A 22,949-nucleotide genomic window follows, 5' to 3' on the forward strand; every position below is an offset into this window, starting at 1 on the left:
TCCTGCTTTCTCCCCATATCCCTTGATTCCATTAGGCCTAAGAGCTAAATCTAACTCCCTCTTGAAAACATCCAGTGAATCGGCCTCCACTGCCTTCTGAGGCAGAGAATTCCAAAGATTCACAACTCTCTGGGTAAAAAACGTTTTTCCTCATCTCAGTCTTAAATGGCCTACCCTTTATTCTTAAACTGTGTGACCCCTGGTTCTGGACTCCCCCAACATCGGTAACATTTTTCCTGCATCTAGCCTGTCCAATTCTTTAAGAATTTAATATATTTCTATGAGATCTCCTCTCATCCTTCTAGATTCCAGTGAATACAAGCCCAGTCAACCGGTTCTTTCATCATATGTCAGTCCCGCCATCCCGGGAATGAATCTGGTGAATCTACGCTGCACTCCCTCAATAGAAATAATGTCTGTCCTCAAATTCGGAGACCAAAATTGCACACATTACTCCAGATGCAGTCTCACCAGGGCCCTGAACAACTGCAGTAGGACCTCCTTGCTCATAAACTCCAATCCTCTCGCAATGAGGGCCAACATACCATTAGCTTTCTTCACTGCCTGCTGTACCTGCATGCTTACTTTCAGTGACAGTCTATCACGGCTAGACCGGTACCCACAGGCTCCGACGACACCGTACCACAACCTCATCAGAACCCAGGAGACACAGACTTTAGCTTCTCAGACATATTTTTATACAATCTTTCCGCTGACTGGACAGCCAGCACGCAACAAAAGCTTTTCACTGTACCTTGGCACACGTGACAATAAACTAAACTGTAACCAACGTGAATGACTGTCTCTGACGCGTTCTATCCACCAGAAACACCCTTCATCCTGCCTGCCTCAGACTGGCCAACATCACACACACACACACACACACTGTGGATATCGCAAGAATGTTTATAGAGACTCTGGTACCAGCAGAAATGTCACTGTCAATTTGTATTACAGGAGGCAGTGTTCCGTTGCCGAGGCAGGATAAAATCACCAGCACTACACCCAAGCATGGTTGACAGCCTGAGGCCAACTCCTCAAATGTGACCTGATCGACAACACTTCCAACAGATGCAGATTTCAACAACTCTGTTGCCATGGGAACAAATAGATGATTACTAGGGGTGAATAATCTACAAGCTGTTACTTTGATGATGGGCCCGGTCATGTTTAGTTTGGTTTAGTTTAGAGATACAGCGCGGAAACATGCCCTTCGGCCCACCGTCCAGCGGTCCCCGCACATTAAAACTATCCTACACACACTAGGGACAATTTACATTTATACCAAGCCACTTAACCTGCAAACATGTATGTCTGTGGAGTGTGGGAGGAAACCGGAGATCTCGGAGAAAACCCACGCAAGTCACGGGGAGAACGTACAAACTCCGTACAGACAGTAGTCGGGATCGAACCCGGGTCTCTGGCGCTGTAAGTCGCAACTCAACAGCTGTGCCACCGTATCTCCTCACTTACTTTATAGACAATAGACAATAGGTGCAGGAGTAGGCCATTCGGCCCTTCGAGCCAGCACCGCCATTCAATGTGATCATGGCTGATCATTCTCAATCAGTACCCCGTTCCTGCCTTCTCCCCGTACCCCCTGATTCTGCTATCCTTAAAAGCTCTATCTAGCTCTCTCTTGAATGCATTCAGAGAATTGGCCTCCATTGCCTTCTGGGGCAGAGAATTCCACAGATTCACAACTCTCTGACTGAAAAAGTTTTTCCTCATCTCTGTTCTAAATGGCCTACCCCTTATTCTTAAACTGTGGCCCCTTGTTCTGGACTCCCCCTACATTGGGAACATGTTTCCTGCCTCTAATGTGTCCAACCCCTTAATAATCTTATATGTTTCGATAAGATCCCCTCTCATCCTTCTAAATTCCAGTGTATACAAGCCTAGTCGCTCCAGTCTTTCAACATACGACAGTCCCGCCATTCCGGGAATTAACCTAGTGAACCTACGCTGCACGCCCTCAATAGCAAGAATATCCTTCCTCAAATTTGGAGACCAAAACTGCACACAGTATTCCAGGTGCAGTCTCACTAGGGCCCTGTACAACTGCAGAAGGACCTCTTTGCTCCTATACTCAACTCCTCTTGTTATGAAGGCCAACATTCCATTGGCTTTCTTCACTGACTGCTGTACCTGCATGCTTCCTTTCAGTGACTGATGCACTCGGACACCCAGATCTCGTTGTACGTCCCCTTTTCCTAACTTGACATCATTCAGATAATACTCTGCCTTCCTATTCTTACCACCAAAGTGGATAACCTCACACTTATCCACATTAAACTGCATCTGCCATGCATCCGCCCACTCACACAACCTGTCCAAGTCACCCTGCAACCTCATAGCATCTTCCTCACAGTTCACACTACCACCCAGCTTTGTATCATCTGCAAATTTGCTAATGGTACTTTTAATCCCTTCATCCAAGTCCCTTTATCAAACTGGTGCCCATCATGGGAATGTATGCAGCTTGTGATTTGTAACTCTAGATGTGCAAGTTTATCTGTGGATACTCTGAAGTTACTCGGTACGATGCTTTATAGTTAGTTGCTGAATTTCACTGTCATGCATTGCACTATATTTAACAGCATATTACCAGAATTAGTGGACCTTAATTGGTGTGGTTTTCCATTAGAATTATTTTTACAATTCTACAATAATTAGTTTCATAGTTCGCTTACATCTAGTATCATAATTCCACGATAAATATTGTAGCTGTTAACACAATAATAACACAGTGATCATATTTCAGAGGTACTTCATTGATCATAGCTTCAGTTTTGTTTTTTTAGTTTTAGAGATAGTATGAATCTCCCATTCACTAATTCTATATTATCCTACTCACTCATCTATTCACACACACATTTGGGGCAATTTACAGCGGCCACACTGACTAAAAAAGCGCACGTCTTTGGGAGGTGGGAGGAAACAGGAGGAAACAGGAGCAACTGGAGGAATTCCACACAGTCACATGGAGAATGTGTCAACTCCACACAGACAGCACCCGAGGTGAGGATCGAACTGGGTCTCTGGCGCTGTGAGTCAGCACAGCTCGACCAGTTACACCACTGTGCTGCTCCGCTTCATTAGTGGAGCAAGAGGTTGTGAGGGCAGCTGTATAGCTTTCCTTATAGCTTTGCTTGCCCCAAAGTGTGGTTTCCTTACAAAACTGCTTGCTTCCCACAATATTCTGTTTAAATTCTTCTAACCACTAGGGGGAAAAGATTTCATCGAAATCTGAGGGGTAACTTTTTCACACAAAGGGTGGTGGGTGTATGGAACGAGCTGCCAGAGGAGGTGGTTGAGGCTGGGACTATCCCAACGTTTAAGAAGCAGTTAGACAGGTACATGGATAGGAGAGGTTTGGAGGGATATGGACCAAGCACCCTTCGGCCCACCGAGTCCGCACCGACCAGCGATTCCCGCACATTAACACTATTCTATACACACTAATAACAATTTATATTTACACCAAGCCAATTAACCTACAAACCTGTACGTCTTTGGAGTATGGGAGGAAACCGAAGATCTCGGAGAAAACCCACGCGGTCACGAAGAGAACGTACAAACTCCGTACAGACAGCGCCCATCATCGGGATCGAACCCACTTTTCCGGCGCAGTAAGCGCTGTAAGGCAGCAACTCTACCACTGCGCCACCGTGCCGCCCTTGATATTTAATGATGATCGCTTCGCTGAACACCTGCGCTCAGTCCGCATTAATCAAACTTATCTCCCGGTGGCTGAGCACTTCAACCCCCCCCTCCCATTACCAGTCTGACCTTTCTGTCATGGGCCTCCTCCAGTGCCATAGTGAGGTCCACCGGAAATTGGAGGAACAGCACCTCATATTTTGCCTGGGCAGCTTGCAGCCCAGCGGTATGAACATCGACTTCTCCAACTTTAGATAGTTCCTCTGTCTCTTTCTTCCCCTCCCCCTTCCCAGATCTCCCTCTATCTTCCTGTCTCCACCTATATCCTTCCTTTGTCCCGCCCCCCCGACATCAGTCTGAAGAATGGTCTCAACCCGAAACGTCACCCATTCCTTCTCTCCTGAGATGCTGCCTGACCTGCTGAGTTACTCCAGCATTTTTTGAATAAATACCTTCGATTTGTACCAGCATCTGCAGTTATTTTCTTATACTTGATATTTAATGAGATCAGCTTTGCTGCATTGCGTGCAATATGAAGGAGTAGTCCCTGCCGACGAAGCCAACCATTGAAACTAATTCAATTTTTAATCTCCCCACATTCTCATCAACTCCCCCCAGATTCTACCATCAGCCACACACTAGGGTGATTTACAGTGGCTAATTGATCTGCCATCCTACCCGTCTTTAAGATGTGTTGATGCATGGCTTGGGGTGAAATGTAGATAATATTTCCACCAGAAAAGTGGATTTTACAAAGTAGATTTGGCAAACTTGGCCATGAATCCTATGTGTACTCTGTTTACATATTCTGTTGTGCTGCTGCAAGTACGAATTTCATTGTTCTATCTGGGACATATAGCAATAAAACACTCTTGACTCGTGAAACCTTTAAATAGTATTTGCTACTTGCAGATGGATACAGAATCCAATGGGGGGGGGGGGGGGGGGGGTTGGGTGGGGTTGGGTATGATCCAACACCCTGGGGATGCTATTTAAGTACTAGTGTCTTCGCCTGCCCCGGATCGCGGGGCTTGGGTCGGCCCGCTGCGGATCTTTCACCGTCCGGCGCGGCCTGCAATAGGCCATGGGATTTTCTCTGCCCGGCGGGGGCTTCAATGTTGGGAGCCCCGAACGCCCCAACGTGGCAAGTTCAACAGCCTGACCGCGGGAGAAGACGGCAGGGAAGCGAAAAGACATTCTGGCCTTCCATCACAGTGAGGAGGTGACTGGAGGAGACTCACTGTGATGGATGTTTTTTTTTTTTTGTGCTGGTTTGTGATTGTGTGTGTTATTGCTTTATAGACTTTGTTTTTTTGGATGACAATAAAGGCTATTCTGATTCTGATAGTGTGACACAGGAGGATCAGAAAGAAAGCACAGAGTGCTGGAGAAGCTCTGCGGGTCTGGCAGCATCTCAGGAGAACATTCATAGGTGAGTTTCAGTGCAGGACCCTTCTTCAGATTGATTGGTTGTGAGGAGGGGGTGGGAGAGGAAAGCTGGAAGAGAGGAGGGGCTGGACAAAGGTAATAGGCTGACACAAGTGAGGAAGGTTATTTGATAGGCAGACGGTCGGGCAGAGATGAAAAGACAGAAGTTGTGAGACAAAAGAGTGGTGAACTGTGAAGCTGGAGGAAGGAATATAGGTGGAAGGGAAGGTGGCGGGGAGAAGTAGGTGCATGCCTGACAGGAGGCTATTCATTTAGTCCATGCGGCCTCACGGACTAGATCTTATTAATCCTACTCCCCCTTCATTTACCTCTTCCTTATTCTCTGTCACATGCCCATCAACTCCCGTTTGGTTCTTGTGCTAACGTAAGGGGTACATTACAGAAACAAGCTAATCTCACTCTATATGTCTTTGGGACGCAGAAGGAACGAGCTGTAATGAAAGGTACCAGACCTGGAACATTTTCTATTTACACATTTGTGCTGTTTCTGCTTTTTTTCTGCCATCGCCTAGTTCCTTTTCAACACCATTTTGAGGTCACGAAGGACCAGCCGCTAGGACGTAGCTCCTCTCCTAGCTATAGCTCCGATACTATGCTCCTAGCTGGTAGTACACTTGGCTCTACCAGCTGGGTGTAGTTCAGTTTAGTTTATTATCATGTGTAGCGAGGTACAGTGAAAACCTTTTGTTGCTAACCAGTCAGCGGAAAGACAATACATGATTACAATCGAGCCATTTACAGTGTACAGATACACGATAAAGGAATAACATTCAGTGCAAGGTAAAGCCAGTAAATTCTGATCAAGGATAGTCCAAGGGTCACCAATGAGGTAGATGGTCTGCTGCCTCACTGCCCCAATGATCTGGCTTTAAGGATAGTGGAGTCAGGGGGTATGGGCAGGATTGAGAATGATCAGCCATGATCACATTGAATGGTGGTGCTGGCTCGAAGGGCCGAATGGCCTCCTCCTGCACCTATTGTCTATTGTTTATCTTTGACACTGTGTGGATTTTGCAAATTTCCTGTGTCTATACGGGTTTTCCTCAGGCCCTCTGGTTTCCTCCCACATCGCAAGATGTCCATGTTCTAATTAGCTCAATTAAGTGGTAGAATCAGGGGAACGGTGGAAGTAGGGGGAGATTAACATAGCAGTTGTGTAAATTGGGTGCTTGATGATGGTGTTGATTTAAGTACCTGTGTCCATGCTTTATTGACTGAACATTGTGGCCTGCAAGAGCAGGTCAGAGGCTGGATATCCGGTGATGGATGAATTCCTGACATCCTCCGCCAGTGCAAGGCAAACCCCAGGAATGTGTAGGAAGGAACTGCAGACGCTGGTTTACACCGTAGATGCACACAAAATGCTGGAGTAATTTTGCTCTGGTCTCTTGCTCTGGACCGTCCAACCTGGCGTAGCAAGCTCACCACAGGAGCCCGTGCAGCAGAGAACAGACGCGCTGCAGAGGCCCAGAGGAAACGCACCGCGCGCAAGGCCCGGGCTACCTCCACTTCCACTGCAGCACCCATCCACTTGTGTCCTACGTGTGGGCGTGCCTTCCGGGCCCGGATTGGCCTCACCAGTCACTTCCGGACCCACAGTCACCAATCCTCCAACTGAAAGTGAAGACATGGTCATCATCCAACCGAAGGTCGAACAACAACAACAACCTGGATGAGTGCAACTCTTTAAGAAGTCCGCCTTGATCTCCGTCAAAGGAGCAGGCAGAAACTGGCAACCCATTGAACACCCAAACTCCTGACCCTTGAACCAGATGTCACACATGGTTGTCTTCATGGCCAACATTTTATTGACATGAGCTTTCAGTGGACTGTCCCTTTAACAGCTGCCCGCGGCCACGTGATCAGGCCGGGCGACCGCACACGACCAACCTCCCACGTGATCAGACCACCATGTGACCAATCTACCATGTGACTAGTGACCAGACAGGACCACGTGACAAGGCACCCCCCCCCCCCCCCCGGGGACGGTGTCCACGTGACCATCCCCTCCTCTCCCCCCGCCCCGGCGCCTACGCATGGCGCTGACGTCACGCATTCGGACTGGGTTCGGGTGTGTTCGGGTCCGGCGCGGCCGGGGTTCGGGGCCTGTGTTCGGGTGGGTTCGGGTAGCTTCGGGTGAGTTCGGGTCCGGCGCGGCCTGGGTTCGGGTGCGTTCGGGTCCGGCGCGGCCTGAGTTCGGGTAAGTTCGGGTCCGGGGCCTGAGTTCGGGTAAGTTCGGGTCCGGAGTTCGGGTCCAGGGCCTGGGTTCGGGTGAGTTCGGGTCCGGGGAAGATGGCGGCGCACTTCAGGGACATTAGCGGCCGCAACATCCTCTTCGAACAACAGCATCACTCGCCGCTGTGCCGCGAGTTTACCATCATCTCCCCGAAGCTGTCGCTCCGCTCCGTGCTCGGATACACAGCCTTCATCTGGCTGGTGGCGTACTCCATCTTCTACACCACGCAGGTGAGAGCTCACACCCTCCCCAGGCAGCACAACGGACGGTATGAATATCGAGTAACCCCTGCCTGCCTGCCTTAACCCTCTCCATCCCGCCCTTCCTAGTTCTCCGACCAGTTTCGCTGTCCTCCTAATTACATTTTACTGATTGCCTCCTTGTCACCTTCTCCTCAGCCAACAATCATCCTTGACCTTGATCTACATTTTCCTTGAGCAACGTCCCCTTAGATCTGTTGTTTTCACACCTCCCTCCTCCCTCATAGAACTGAGATGAGGAAAAACTTTTTCAGTCAGAGTTGTGAATCTGTGGAATTCTCTGCCTCAGAAGGCAGTGGAGGCCAATTCTCTGAATGTATTCAAGAGAGAGCTAGATAGAGCTCTTACGGATAGCGGAGTCAGGGGGTATGGGGAGAAGGCAGGAACGGGGTACTGATTGAGAATGATCAGCCATGATCACATTGAATGGCGGTGCTGGCTCGAAGGGCCGAATGGCCTCCTCCTGCACCTATTGTCTTATCTTCAGTCTCCCTCTCTCTTGACTCTCAGTCTGAAGAAGGGTCTCGATCCGAGACCTCACCCTTTCCTTCTCTCCAGAGATGCTGCCTGTCTCGCTGAGATATCATATAACGATGAGACCGAGTACAGGAAGGAGATTGAGAACCTGGTGTCAAGCCAACAATTTTTTTTTCTCATTGTCAGCAAGACAAAGGAGATTGTAAATTCATGCTAACTAAAATGTTTTGTGCAGGTGATATGGGCCATGAGGTACCTCAAACATTTCACAGTAAATTTGGAAGTGATGGGAGGATTTATTAGACCAGATACAAAGTCTCTTTTCTCCAATTGAAGAGTTTAGAACCAGGTACATTGTCTCAGGCCATGGAAATGGCATCCAAATGATTACTATGATTACCACGTTTGCTGTTTGTGGGACCTTGCTGTGCATATATAGTCTGCTTTGCTTCCCACATAATAACAGTGACTGCACTTCAATGTAACAAAATAACTGCAGATGCTGGTACAAATCAAAGGTATTTATTCACAAAATGCTGGAGTAACTCAGCGGGTCAGGCAGCATCTCAGGAGAGAAGGAATGGGTGACGTTTCGGGTCGAGACACTTCTTCAGACTGGTGATCAACTTCAGGAAGTGAGGTAGTGTAGAAAAATAACTGCAGATGATGTTACAAATTGAAGGTATCACAAAATGCTGGAGTCTGAAGAAGGGTCTCGAGCTGAAACGTCACCCATTCCCTCCTAGATGCTGCCTGACCTGCTGAGTAACTCCAGCATTTTGTGATACCTTCAGGAAGTGAAGTGGTACGCATACTCCAACTCCATCAAAGATTGCAATAAATTGCAGCGAATTGTGGACTCTGCCCAGACCATCACACAAACCAACCTCCCTTCCATTATTAACTTTACCAATTTCCATCCTGCGCTCAAATTCACTTGGTACATCTCCGATACCTCCCTCCCCTTTCTTGACTTCACCATCTCCATCACAGACTATCGACTGACGTCTATTATAAACCTACTGACTCCCACGACTACCCCTCATCCCATCCTGCTTCCTGCAAAGACTCTATCCCCTACTCCCAATTCCTCTGCCTACACCGCATCTGCGCCCAAGATGATATTTTCCATACCAGGACATCTGAGATGTCTTCATTCTTTAGGGAATGGTGGTCCCCCTCTTCCATCATAGATGAAGCCCTCACTCATGTCCCCTTGGTACCCCGCAGCTATACTTTGCTTCCCCACCCCCCAGTCGCAACAGGGATAGAGTCCCCCTAGTCCTTGCCTTTTACCCCATCAGTCGTCGCATACAACACACAATTCTCCGACATTTTCGTCACCTCCAACAGGATCCCACCACTAGTCACATCTTCCCATCTGCACCTCTTTCTGCCTTCCACAGAGACCGTTCCCTCCACAACTCCCTGATTGACATCCCTTCCCACCCAAACCACCCCTCCCCAGGTACTTTCCCCAGCAAACGCAGGAGATGCAATACCTGTTCCTGTACCTCCTCCCTCGACTCTGTCCAGGGACCCCGACAGTCCTTTCGAGTTAGTCAGAGGTTCACTCGAACCTCCTCCAATCTCATCTACTGTATCCGTTGTTCAAGATGTGGACTATTATACATCGGCAGACCAAAAGTAGACTGGGTGATTGTATCGCTGAACACCTTCGCTCAGTCCACCTGGACCTACCTGATCTCCCAGTTGCTAAACACTTTTAATTCCCCTTCCTATTCCCACACTGACCTTTTTGTCCTGAATCCCCTCCATTGTCATAGTGAGGCCAAATGCAAATTGGAGGAACAGCATCTCATGGTTTGCTTGGGCTCCTTACAACCCAGTGGTATGAATATTGATTTCTCTAGCTTCAAGTAACCCTTGCGTTTCCTCCCTACCCCACCCAAGACATACCAGCTTCAAAGTCGTCTGGTTGTCTCATTGTCTGTGCTCGTTCTAACGTAGAAAAGAGCTAACAATGGCCTGTTACCTTTATCATCGTTACATTTTTGCATATCTTTCATTCATTTGTTCTATTTATCTACATCACTGTCTCTATCTCTCGTTTCCCCTTCCCCTGACTCTCAGTCTGAAGAAGGGTCTTGACCCGAAACGTCACCTATTCATTTTCTCCAGAGTTGCTGGCAGACCCGCTGAGACCAGCTTTTTGTGTCTTTCTCCCTTCCATTGACTTCATTTATACCTCGCGCTGCCTCGGCAAGGCCAGCAGCATATCAAGGACGTGTCGCAACCTGGTCAAAGTGTACAACTCTTGATTCAGGAACAGTTTCTTCCCAGCTGTGATCAGGCAACTGAGCCATCCCACCACAACCAGAGAGTAGTACTATCTACCTCATTGGTGACCCTCAGACTATCTTTAATCAGACTTTACTGGCTTTACCTACTGCAGTTGTACAGGGCCCTAGTGAGACCGCACCTGGAGTACTGTGTGCAGTTTTGGTCTCCAAATTTGAGGAAGGATATTCTTGCTATTGAGGGCATGCAGCGTAGGTTTACTAGGTTAATTCCCGGAATGGCAGGACTGTCGTATGATGAAAGACTGGAGCGACTAGGTTTGTATACACTGGAGTTTAGAAGGATAAGAGGGGATCTTATCGAAACATATAAGATTATTAAGGGGTTGGACACGTTAGAGGCAGGAAACATGTTCCCAATGTTGGGGGAGTCCAGAACCAGGGGCCACAGTTTAAGAATAAGGGGTAAGCCATTTAGAACGGAGATGAGGAAAAACCTTTTCAGTCAGAGAGTTGTAAATCTGTGGAATTCTCTGCCTCAGAAGGCAGTGGAGGCCAATTCTCTGAATGCATTCAAGAGAGAGCTAGATAGAGCTCTTAATGATAGCGGAGTCAGGGGGTATGGGGAGAAGGCACGAACGGGGTACTGATTGAGAATGATCAGCCATGATCACATTGAATGGCGATGCTGGCTCGAATGGCCTACTCCTGCACCTATTGTCTATTGTAAACGTTATTCCCTTATCATGTATCTATACACAGTAAATAGCTCGATTGTAATCATGTATTGTTTTTCTGCTGACTGGATAGCACGCAACAAAAGCTTTTCACTGTACCTCAGTACATGTGACAATAAAAACTGAATTGCTGCAGTGTTTTGTGCCTACCCCAAGGGCTCCCCGCTCCACCAGTGCTCTCCTCTCATACTCTCTCTCATCTGTCTGCTCTGTCTCCTTCTCTCTTTGTTCATCCCTTCCGTCCCCTCTCTGCATCTGGTTCCTTCTGCCCATCTCATTTGGTTCCACTTACCACCCGCTATCCCACCACCCCACATGCTGTTGTTTACAATCAATCTTTCCTTTTCCCTCGGTCCTGATGCAGGGTCTTAATCTGAAACGTCAACTAACACCTCTTGCCTCTACAAATGCTGCTTGACATGCTTAGTTCCGCCAGCATTCTGTTTTCTAGATTCCAGCAACTGCCTTCAATAAATGTATCCTGATCTCAGTGCTAAACGTCTCGCCCAGTTACGTGAGACTGTGCCCTCTTGGCCAGGGGTGATATTTTGGGTTGGGACCATTCTTCAGACTACTTGATTCTGAAGAAGGATCCTGACCCAAAACTTCACCCATCAATCTTCTCCAGAGCGCTGCTTGACCTGCTGAGTTACACCAGCACTTTGTGTCTTTTTTCCCTGTAAATCAGCATCTGTAGTTCCTTGTATCTCCTTCTAAACTCTGAAGTATCTCAACGTGTCCAACATTTGCAGATCTGTCCTCTTATACCAGCCCTGCCATTCCAGGAATCAGTCTGGTGAACCAATGCTGCACTCCCTCCTATTGCAAGTTTCAGTTTAGTTTTTTGTCACGTGTTCCGAAGTACAGTGAAAAACTATTGTGTGCTAACCAGCCAGTGGAAAGACAATACATGATTACAATCGAGCCATTCACATGATAAGGGAATACATGAACAAAGTATATTCATTCTTGGGTATCGTGTACCAAAACTGCACACAAGACCTCAACACCCAGTCGGATGGTAAATCGAATAGTACTGTACCTTAATTGGTACACGTGACAATAAAAGACCTTTGAATCTTTAAAGACCATCTCTGCTCCAATCTCAAATCTCTTTTTACGTTACAAACGATTTTAGAATCATGATTTGTTTTGTTTGGTCTCTGATTGTTTTGACTCTAAGGACATTTAGATAGCCCTAAATATTCAATAAGGGAATTGCATAAAATTCTTGCTCTGAAATGATAGAATAGTTAAAGGTCTTAAGATGGGGTTGTGTAGAAAACAGGTCTGACCAGACCAAAGTACGTGGGTGCACAATGCAGATTGGAGTGGGTTTTACACTGGATCTATCTGTAGGTTCTAGAAACAGAACCAACTTTTGATATTGAGAATTGATTCTTGCAGAACACTTCAGTGCTGTCTGCCACCATTATCATCACTCTCCTTGGGATGATCCTGCACCTCCATTTTAGTAAAGTTGATCAGGAATCGATGCTGATCATTGGATCGATCGGAGTCCAGATGAACACCCTGTATGCCTCTGGTAGAGAGCATGTGAACTTCATCGAGATGAAGAAAGTGAAAGATATAGTGATCAATGAAGGCTTTTATATGGTAAGTCAAGCAGACTAATAAGCATTTAATTCTCATTTGTAGAGGAAGTAGGAATACAGCAGCTGAAAGTCAAATTTTAGAATATTTTAGTAGATTTTTGTAATTGGGATAGCTTAGTATAGGTGTGGGATTCTAACTGCAAGAACAAAATGGTGGAGGAGCTCTGTGGAAGAAATGGACCTTCCTTCTTTAGGGATTTTAACTGAATCTTTAACACCTCGCCGAACCAGCTAACTAGTTTGCAAACATTCAAACATAAGGAGAATAACAAAACTTTGTCAGAATCAAAATAATCTCTGGGCCTAATTTCAATCCGGTAACTCAGGAGAAATTTAACTTGGGTTCACAAGTCATAGGGGTAGAATTAGGCAATTTGGCCCATCGAGTCCACTCCGCCATTCAACCATGGTTGATCTCTGCCTCCAAATTCCATTTTCCTGCCTTCCCCCCATAACCCTTGACACCCTTTCCAATCAATAATTTGTCTATCTCTGCCTTAAAAATATCCACAGCCCTCTGTGGCAATGAGTTCCACAGATTAACTACCCTCTGAAGAAATTCCTCCTCACCTCCTTTCTAAAAGAGCACCCTAGACTCTTCCACCAGTGGAAACATCCTTTCCACATCCACTCTAACTATGCCTTTCATAATTCTGTAAGTTTCAATGAGGTCCCCCTCAACCTTCTAAACTCCATTGAGTACAGGCCCAGTGCTGTCAAACGCACATCATATGCTAACCCACACATTCCTGGAATCATTCTTGTAAACCTCCTCTGGACCCTCTCCAGAGCCAGCACATCCTTCCTCAGATATCGGGCCCAAATAGGTTCACAGTACTCCAGATGCGGCCTGACCAGCGCCCTGTAGAGCCTCAGCATTACATCTCTGTTTTTGTATTCCAGTCCTCTTGATATAAATGCTAGCATTGAATTTGGCTTCCTTACTACCGATTCCACTTGCAAATTAACTTTCTGGGAGTCCTGCACCGGCACTCCCAAGTCCCTTTACATCTCCAATTTCTGGATTCTCCATTTTGAAAATAATCTATGCCTTTATTCTTATTACCAAAATGCATGATTCTGCACTTTGCTATACTGAATTTCATCTGCCATCTGGGTTAAGTGTGTATTGATCAAGTAGAGACATTCTCATCAAAGTCCTGTGTTCTTCAGCCATACGCAGTATCTGTTGGCTTTTCACAGCGTAGAATAATCATTCTTTTCCACCCTTGAGTGTCTTTCTAACTTTAAAACTAGCACTCTTGCGCCACTCTTAAATCAATCCATCAAGTTCCGAGGGCAGATTGAATTGAGTTTTTAAAATTAATTAAAACAAAATAAAAAGTTGGGCGTGTCACATTGTCACGTGTACCGAGGTACAGTGAAGAGCTTTGTTTATCAATCAGATAATGCTATGCATAAATAAAACCAAGCCAAATTCAAATACATTAGCTTGATTGAAGGGAAAGATTCAGAGTGCAGAATATAGTTATCAGCTTTGTTGTGCATCAATTCCATAGACAAAGTCCAATTCGGCAATGGGGTAGCCTGGTAACAGGGGAAGAAGCTGCTCCTGAGTTTGGTGGTGTGCGCTTTATGTATCCTCTGCGTGACAGGAGCGGGGAGAAGGAGGAATGACTGGGGTGAGGCAAGTCTTTGATGATGTTGGCAGCTTTCCTGAGGCAGCATGAAGTGTAGATGGAGTCAGTGGTAGGGGGGGATAGTCTGGACTGGGCAACATCCACATTTCTCTGTAATTTCTTGCAGATTTGGGCCGTTCCCAAAACAAGCTGTGGTGTGATTTGATAGTATGCTTTCTCAGACTCCTGCCAGCTGTAGAAGCTTTTGGATGACTCTGCAATTATGGGCTGCATCAGTCAGCGGAGGGAAGCTGAATACAGAGGCGTTGTCAATGACTTGTTGAGTGGTGTGGGCTGAATCACCTGCAGCTCAACACCGACAAGACTAAGGAGTTAGTGGTGGACTTTAGGAGGAGAGGAACACCCCTGTCCCCTGTCTCTATCAAGAGTGGGGATTTGCAGTTTACCAAGGAGTACAAGTACCTTGGAGTGTACCTGGACAGTAAACTGGACTGGTCCAGGAACGCTGAGGCCCTATATAAGAAGGGGCAGAGCCGGCTGTACATTCTGAGGAGGCTCCGCTCCTTCAACATCTGCAGTAAGATGCTGCAGATGTTCTATCTGCAGATGGTGGCCAGTGCCATCTTCTTTGCTTTCGTGTGCTGGGGTAGCAGGGCGAAGGCCGTGGACGACAACAGAATCAATAAGCTCATCAGGGAGGCTGATCAACGTTCAGGACCAGCATGTTCTAGTAAGGAGGAGAAATAAGGATGGCAAAGTAAGGGAACATTGGATGACCAAAGAGGTGGTCAATTTGGTCAAAAAGAAAAAGGAAATGCATGCAAAGACAATGGAATCAGACAGGGCCTTGGAGGAATATAAAGAGGACAGGACTCGGGGGCGATTAGAAGGGTCAAAAAGGGGCCACTATATGGCTTTGGCGAGTCGGATTAAAGAAAATCACAAGGCTCTTTATGCATACATTGAAAATGAGAGGGTAACTTGCGGGAAGGTAGGATTGCTCAAGGATAAAGGAGGGAATTTGTGCTTAGAGTCAGAGGATGTGGGTGAAGTACTAAACAAGTACTTTGTATCTGTTTTCACCTAGGAGAATGTCATGGGGAACAGTGAGATCAATGTGGAGAATACTAATATGCAAGGGCTGTATGAGATTAAGGAGGTGTGGGGACTCTTTAAGAGCATTAAGGTGGGTAAATTCCCAGGGCCTAATGTGATGTGTCCCAGGTTATTGAGAGTCAAGAGGGGAGATTGCGGGAGCCTTGACGAAGATCTTTGCATCTTTTCTAACCCCAGGTGAGGTCCCGGAGGATCGGAGAGAAGCTAATGTTGTACCTTTGTTTAAGAAGGGAAGTAAAGAGAATCCAGGGAATTATAGGCCAGTGAGCCTTACAGCAATGGGAGGGAAGCTGTTGGAGAGGATTCTTTGAGATAAAATTTACTCCCATTTTGAAGAGATTGGGTTAATCAGTGACAGTCAACATGGCTTTGTACACGGCAGGTCTTACTAACTTGATTGAGTTTTTTGAATTGGTGACATTGATGGTGGTAAGTGGTGGATGTTGACCACATGGTTTTTACTAAGGCATTTGATAAAATCCCCCATAGTTGGGCTGATCCAGAAGATTATGATGCATTGGATTAATAGTGACCTGGTCGTATGGATTCAGAACTGGCTAAGTGATAGAAGACAGTGTTGTGGTGGAAGGACGATATTCAGGCTAGAGGTTTGTGACCTGTAGTGTAACTGGGACATGTTGGCCGGTGTGGCCAAGTTGGGCCGAAGGGCCTGTTTCCACACTGTATCTCTCCATGTCTCTATGACCAGTGCTGGGATCTCTCCTGTTTGTGATATATAATGACAAGTACGGAGAGGGACCAGGCACATTGTAAATCTTATTTGCAGCTGTGTGTGTCCCAGGCACATGGACACAAACATAAAAACATAAATCATACATAAATTTTATACATGCATAATAAGACAGTGAAAATAAAGACTGGAGAAAAAACGATGACTTTCATGCAAAAATAGATGATTAGAAAACCAGTCCATGGTAGCAAGGCGAAGGGAGAGCGTTGATGTGTGGAAACACAGTGCAGAAGGTGACAGATGGGGCTGGTGAGGAGGCAGGGAGGATGTTTTTAAACATCGGAAAGGAAACAGAATGAAGCGTGGGAGGTGACATATAGATTTTGTTTTTGTTCACAAACCCACAGCTGAAAAAGGGAAGGTTTTGCGGGTCCAACTTCAGAACTTGATAGATGAATTCAAAAGTGTTACTTAAGGGAGGAAACGGATGATTATTCCGGGGTGTGAGAAGCCAAATGGCTTTGGATATTTCTGAGAAGTTTGCAGCATCCTGTAGGGATATTGAGAAGCGAGGAACTGTTCAGCCCGCTCTCGAGGAGCTGGCACCGACCAACCTAATGGGCTGAATACATTACACTGTACCTGTACATTGGAAAATGCTGCAAAAAGATACTGCTTAAAAATCTGAATTAATGACAAGCTGCTGACATTTTGTGGCAATATCTGTGGAAATAAGCCTGGTTGATGTTTTAGTTCATAACCTTTTGCAACAACTGATGGTGAATAATTATCCTGAATGTTCTGTCCTCTGGAAAGGAAGAAGAATGCTGGCTTTCTGAGCCCAAAGTTGGCATTTCAAGCCTCCATCCAGTAATAGGGTTGGAGGGGAGATCACAATTAAATAATGCCAACTTGGTTACAAAAGTTGGAATTCCACGTCATGGTAGTGTCTCTCTTTGACATCAAGGGGCATTGAAGAATCTCAGAAAAGCAAGTTAATTGGAATCGGGGCAATTATCCAGTGGTTGCTGTAAATTTACAATGAAACCACAAAGTACCCATGATGTAACACCAGGATAAGCGTTCAACCAAGAAAACCAAGTCCAAGCTGATTAAACCAACTTATGCTAAGGACAATAACTAACTCCATGTGCAATAATCAGCGACGTACATGTTAACAAGCACATTTAACAAAAACCGATTGTGTAGATGCAAGTATATCATTGGGGTTATCAGTAGTAGATACGGGTGAGGAATACGGGTGAAATAGGTTCATGATAATCAGGGGATTACTCTTCAGTGGTGATTTTCTTACCTGCCTCAAAGGAAAATGGTTGTGGTTGTTGGAGGCAATTCATAACAAACTGAGACCACTGAGGAAAGTCCTTAAGACAGTGTCCTATACAGTCATCTTTAGCTGCCTCACCACTGTGATCTCTCCGCTGTAAAGTCATAAATGAAATGTTTGACCATTTCTGCAGTTTGTTGAGTTCACGTTACAATCTGTCAAATAACCATAACCATTTCCGTCAAAAGTGATGAATCTATGCATGTTTTGTTAGCATTCCTTATCAATCCCAATGCTGAACCTCCAACTGTAAACATGCCAGAAATAGGGCAATGGAGAAGTGTGAGCTGGGACTTGTGGTCACTTGGAATCAGAAGCCCAACTGGATCAGCCACATGAATACCATGGATATTAGAGCACATGAGAGGTTCAGTATTCTGCGGTGGGCGGTTTATTTCCTAACTTTCCGAACCTCTCGCATAAGTAGTTGAGTGAAATAGTCTTTACTTGACTGGTTGGGCGCAGTTACATGAACACTGGGGGGGTTTGAGGTACAAGGTTTGAGCTGTTTCACCATCAATTTCTTGGAGAAACGTGGCAACAAGTGCTGGCCATTCCAGTGTTGCCCACATTTCACGGAGGAAATGAATGAGGAACCTATTGTATAAGATCATTTCGAAGGTATCACAAAATGCTGGAGTAACTCAGCAGGTCAGGCAGCATCTCTGGAGAGAAGGAATGGGTAACGAATGGGTCGAAACCCTTCTTCAGACTGATGTCGGGGGGGCGGGACAAATAAAGGATATAGGTGGAGACAGAAAGACAGTGGGAGAACTTGGAAGGGGGAGGGGAAAAGAGGGACAGAGGAGCTATCTAAAGTTAGAGAAGTCAATGTTCATAACGCTGGGGTGTAAGCTGCCCAAGCGAAATATGAGGTTCTGTTCCTCCAATTTGCGGTGGGCCTCACTATGACACTGGAGGAGGCCCATGACAGAAAGGTCAGACTGGGAGTGGGAGAGGGAGTTGAAGTGCTCAGCCACCGGGAGATCAGGTTGGTTAAGGCGGACTGAGCGAAGGTGTTGAGCGAAACGATCGCCGAGCCTGCGTTTGGTCTCGCCGATGTAGAGAAGTTGACATCAGACGTACCAGCATCTGCAGTTATTTTTCTGTATAAGATCATTTGTTTCTTTTTACTTGCAGCAGAAGGTGATCTATTACCTATGTATACTACTGATTGACCCAGAGAGCCCGAGAGGAGTCTCCGAGGTGGTGCCAGTGTTCCAGGTGAATTACAGTGAACTCAAGTGATTGTGAAAGATGTACACTTGCTATCCATTCTCCATAACTTGTGAGTGCCACTCTCCGATCTAGGAGTTGACATTGGAACTACTTCTTTAAACCTTTCTGCCTCGGTGATTTGTTCAGCATTTGTACTGGCACACTAAAATCACAAGCGTCTCAGCTGCTGCTGTTGTAGCTGCTGCTCTGCCCCAATGTTCACTGCAGGCTATTAAAGTGCGAAAGGAGAAAACAAAGCATATTCTCTCAGTCACTATCACTATAGTCTGTCTTTCCAGTTTTTCCAACTTTCTCTGTGTATTTCTGTCTTGCTCGGCAATCCTCTGGGACTCTCGTTCTCATCTTTTTGGGGGATTATTTTCTTCTATGTGCCCTAGCTAATGAGAATCTGTGGAATTTTCTGCCACAAAAGGTAACGTTGTTGAATATGTATAAGAAAGGGGTGACTTTCTGGACCCAAAAGCATCAAGGGGTATTTGGGGAAAGTAAGAACATGATATTGAGATGGCCCATGATCATATTGTATGATGGAGATGGCGTGAAGGACTGAATGGTCAATGAAAAAATGATGGTTTTCTTTAACTAACTCTTCTTTTTCCTTCAAGAGTGCGAAGCCACGTCTGGATTGTCTGTCCCAGGTGTACAGAAGCTGTCAGGAAATCTTACAACAGACACAGGTTGAACAGTGAGATCGTTGGTGTCAAGGAAGATCCTTATGTTTCCAGGTAATGTTCTTTCCATGTATTGTACTAGTTGGTGTTTGGTGCAGGGCTGTACGGAAGCTGTTAAGTAAAACAACTGGCGTACCTCGATCAGACTTGACCAAATACCCACCACTGATTAGTATGAAATAAGAATATGTGAGCAGTTAAAGGAACACAGTTTGAGTTCACTAGAGGTTCTTGGAGCTGAAGAAGAAGGAGAGATTTAGATTTTTTTTTTTAGATTTAGAGATACAGCGCGGAAACAGGCCCTTCGGCCCACCGAGTCCGCACCGCCCAGCGATCCCCGCACATCAACACTATCCTGCACACACTAGGGACAATTTTTACATATCACCCAGTCAATTAACCTATAAACCTGTACGTCTTTTGGAGTGTGGGAGGAAACCGAAGATCTCGGAGAAAACCCACGCAGGTCACGGGGAGAACGTACAAACTCCGTACAGACAGCGCCCGTAGTCGGGATCGAACCTGAGTCTCCGGCGCTGCATTCGCTGTAAGGCAGCAACTCTACCGCTGCGCCACCGTGCCGCCCGAGAGGTTGGAGGAGATAATAAATTTCACAAAATGCATTTGGCACAAAGGCAACCTCTGCTTGGCCAACTGGCCCGCTGAGCCTTGTTCTTGCAAGTACGGCCCTTTCAGGCCAGCTATCACCACACTTACCCTAATCCTTCACACAATCCCTCTGTTATAGAGGTCAGTTTGAAGAACTGGAGGACGGGTCTGAGTGAGTCCCGACAGTCAGTCGAGGGAGGAGAACAAAGGCGGGCCCAGCGGGGGGGGGGGGGGGGTTAGCTGCTGGGAACAAAGAAGGCCCGTCGGAACCATATGTAAATTTTGTATTTATTTATTTTATTTTTTATTTTTATTTTTTAGAGATACAGCGCAAAAACAGGCCCTTCGGGCCCACAGGGTCCGCGCCGCCCAACGATCCCCGCACACACTAACACTATCCTACACCCACTAGGGGCAATTTTTTTAACATTTACCAAGCCAATTAACCTACAAACCTGTTCGTCTTTGGAGTGTGGGAGGAAACCGATGATCTCGGAGAAAACCCACGCAGGTCACGGGGAGAACGTGCAAACTCCGTACAGACGGCGCCCGTAGTCAGGATCGAACCTGAGTCTCCGGCGCTGCATTCACTGTAAGGCAGCAACTCTACCACTGCGCCACCGTGCCGCCGCCTATGTGTGGCGACTCTTTGCATACTCTGTGTATTGTATGCAAAACAAAGCATTTCACTGGACCAAGTACAGGTGATAATAAAGTATCATCATCACAACTGCAAAACATAATGCTTGAACGAGATCAGTCCCGAAAAACCTTGAAATTCCTTCACGCTCCCAAGTAGTTGGCCACCCGATGAATAGTTTTGCATTTGTACAGTGGCCAAGGAGTAGTTCACAGCTGCTGACAATCAGTGAACGCTTCCAGCCAGAGGACCATTGAAAGGTATGGAGAGAATATGATGGAGTGAATGGATAAATGTAACGGCCTCTGCAAGGGCATAACGTGGATTATTTTTTTTCTTTCAGAAAGGGACCTAGATGAAAGAAATATTTAAAAACGACATGTTTAAGAGACTTGCACCAATGGACTCTTGGCACCAAGGCGGCTTTGAATACTCTCCACAATAATCAGGAAGATGGACCCACCAGATATAAAACACCAAGCTACTAGCCATTGGCATTACCGTTGACTGGCGTGTTCTTTGTTGGGTTTCATCTTGAAGGACAATTTCTTACTTATTTTGAGAATTCAGCAAAACATTGGAAATGGAGTTGGAGAGGGAGACCAAGGATTTATTTTTGTTGTTGCTAACGTGGCAGTGAGAGAAAAAAAAAAGACTTGTAGTCGTGATCTGAGGACGTGCCAGAATCCATTGCAGCCAAGCGAGTGCTTTTGGAATGTAGCCACTGTTGAATACAAGAGTAGAGCAGTTGATTTTGTGCAACAATCTGTCACAAGCTGCAGTGTGATAATGTTAGATGTCTTGGTTCTGTTGGGTGAGAGTTAAACATTGACCAAACACCAGAGAAGCTTTCCTGGTCGTCTATGAAATAATGAAACTCCAATCTGAGAGACTAATCAAGGGCCTCATTATTTCGTCTAAAAGGTAGCATTCCCTCAGTATAGTAATGGAGTCAACTAATTTCATGTGCTCGGACGAAAAGCCGGTAATAATTGCTATCAGGATTTCTTTATGGAGACCTGTGTCTAATGTTCCATCTAATGGTGGTTAATATTTTGGTTTGTATCAAACTGTTGTTGTAATTATTAGTATGGTAATGCAGGAGCTGCATTTTGAGGTTTGGTGTTCTGGGTGGCAATGGTGCAGTAGGTGGAGCTGCAGCCTTGCATGTCCAGCAACCCTGGTTCGATACTGACCTCTGGTGTTGTCTGGGTGTAGTTTACACATTCTCCACAGGCTGCGTGAGTTTTCCCTTGCATTGCAAACAATGTCCTGGTTCGTGGATTAATTGACCGCTGCAAATTACGATCTAGTGAAGGTGTGGCAGGCGGAAGGTAGAGGATAGATATACAGGGAACAAGAAGAATAGGATTGCTCTAAGAGACAACACTTGATGGGCTGAATGATCTTCCTGTTGTAAGGAAATATGGAAAATGAATTTTAAGGCTGATTCCACGTAAGCTGGTGTACTAGCTTGACTGGGCTCTCTAGTGAAAGATTAAAGACTAATTGTGTGTGACAATTAGTGGTGAGCATATTGTGATTAGCTAAATTGAAAAGCAGCCAATCTGTACTGAGAGCAACAACAAAAAACCTGGGAGTCTTTCTTTTGACGAAGTGATGCCCACTCAACTAGCTTTCCCTACAGGGCTTGAAGATACAATATTAGAGGTGACCAGATAATTCTGTGTGAAACAAGAAAGCAAAGCATTTGTTTATTCTGATCCAGTTCTCTGAAGCCTATGTATGCCAAGATTTCCAAATTGCAGTTCACATATGAAACTGAGAACCTGCCTCTCCCAGCCTTATGTAAATCGCCCAGACTGTGCAGATCAGTGGAGGTTAGATCAAACAAGTGCTGGTGCTTTTTGATGAAACAGTTATAATCTTACTCTAAATGTGCATGGATGTGGTTCTACGTGGGTGCTGGGATGGACAGCATTTGGAAGGTGAACCATGAATGGCCAATCTAAGGTTTTGAGTGGCTGGTGGAGTACTGAATTGAGGGGTAATTGGAGGAGGAAGGTGTGTGTCAGTGTATGGATGACAAGAGGCTGTTTACAAAAGGAGCTCTCAGCCATTCACTTGGTTTAAGTGCAAAATATCCTTGCTCAGTGGGCAACAGAAGTGGCTACTTTAGCCAGGTGTGTGAACTGGACAAATGTACTCTTAATTTATCTTTACTGTAAAAAGAACTAATGGGTTATAATAAGACTGTAAATACTACATAATTAAACTAATCTGGCTTCTCCAACACTGATGGTTGTATGCTGCAATACTGACTAACTGCAATAGCCTGTGGTGAATATCTTTGGCAACCACACATCCAAGGCCA

At 45.9% G+C, this 22,949-nt stretch overlaps 1 protein-coding gene across 1 annotated transcript; it reads left to right on the plus strand.

Moving 5' to 3' along the window:
* The first annotated feature begins 7,146 nt into the window (after positions 1-7,146).
* Positions 7,147-22,938, plus strand: pigh (phosphatidylinositol glycan anchor biosynthesis, class H). The gene is made up of 5 exons (XM_078406157.1): positions 7,147-7,578; positions 12,491-12,700; positions 18,596-18,679; positions 19,300-19,419; positions 20,958-22,938. Exons 1-4 carry the CDS (start codon positions 7,405-7,407, stop codon positions 19,381-19,383), a joined length of 552 nt encoding a protein of 183 aa, XP_078262283.1. The 5' UTR covers positions 7,147-7,404; the 3' UTR covers positions 19,384-19,419; positions 20,958-22,938.
* The last annotated feature ends 11 nt before the right edge of the window (positions 22,939-22,949 follow it).

The sequence above is a fragment of the Rhinoraja longicauda genome, chromosome 10 (genome assembly GCF_053455715.1).
Source record: "Rhinoraja longicauda isolate Sanriku21f chromosome 10, sRhiLon1.1, whole genome shotgun sequence".
Classification (NCBI taxonomy): domain Eukaryota; kingdom Metazoa; phylum Chordata; class Chondrichthyes; order Rajiformes; family Arhynchobatidae; genus Rhinoraja; species Rhinoraja longicauda.

What these genes read in the sequence shown, in the direction of transcription:
- pigh (XM_078406157.1), top strand. Translation starts at nt 7,405, where the DNA reads ATGGCGGCGCACTTCAGGGACATTAGCGGCCGCAACATCCTCTTCGAA. An exon ending in CCATCTTCTACACCACGCAG is followed by an intron (nt 7,579 to 12,490) that starts GTGAGAGCTCAC and finishes TGATTCTTGCAG; the next exon opens with AACACTTCAGTGCTGTCTGC. An exon ending in AGGTGGTGCCAGTGTTCCAG is followed by an intron (nt 18,680 to 19,299) that starts GTGAATTACAGT and finishes TTTTCCTTCAAG; the next exon opens with AGTGCGAAGCCACGTCTGGA.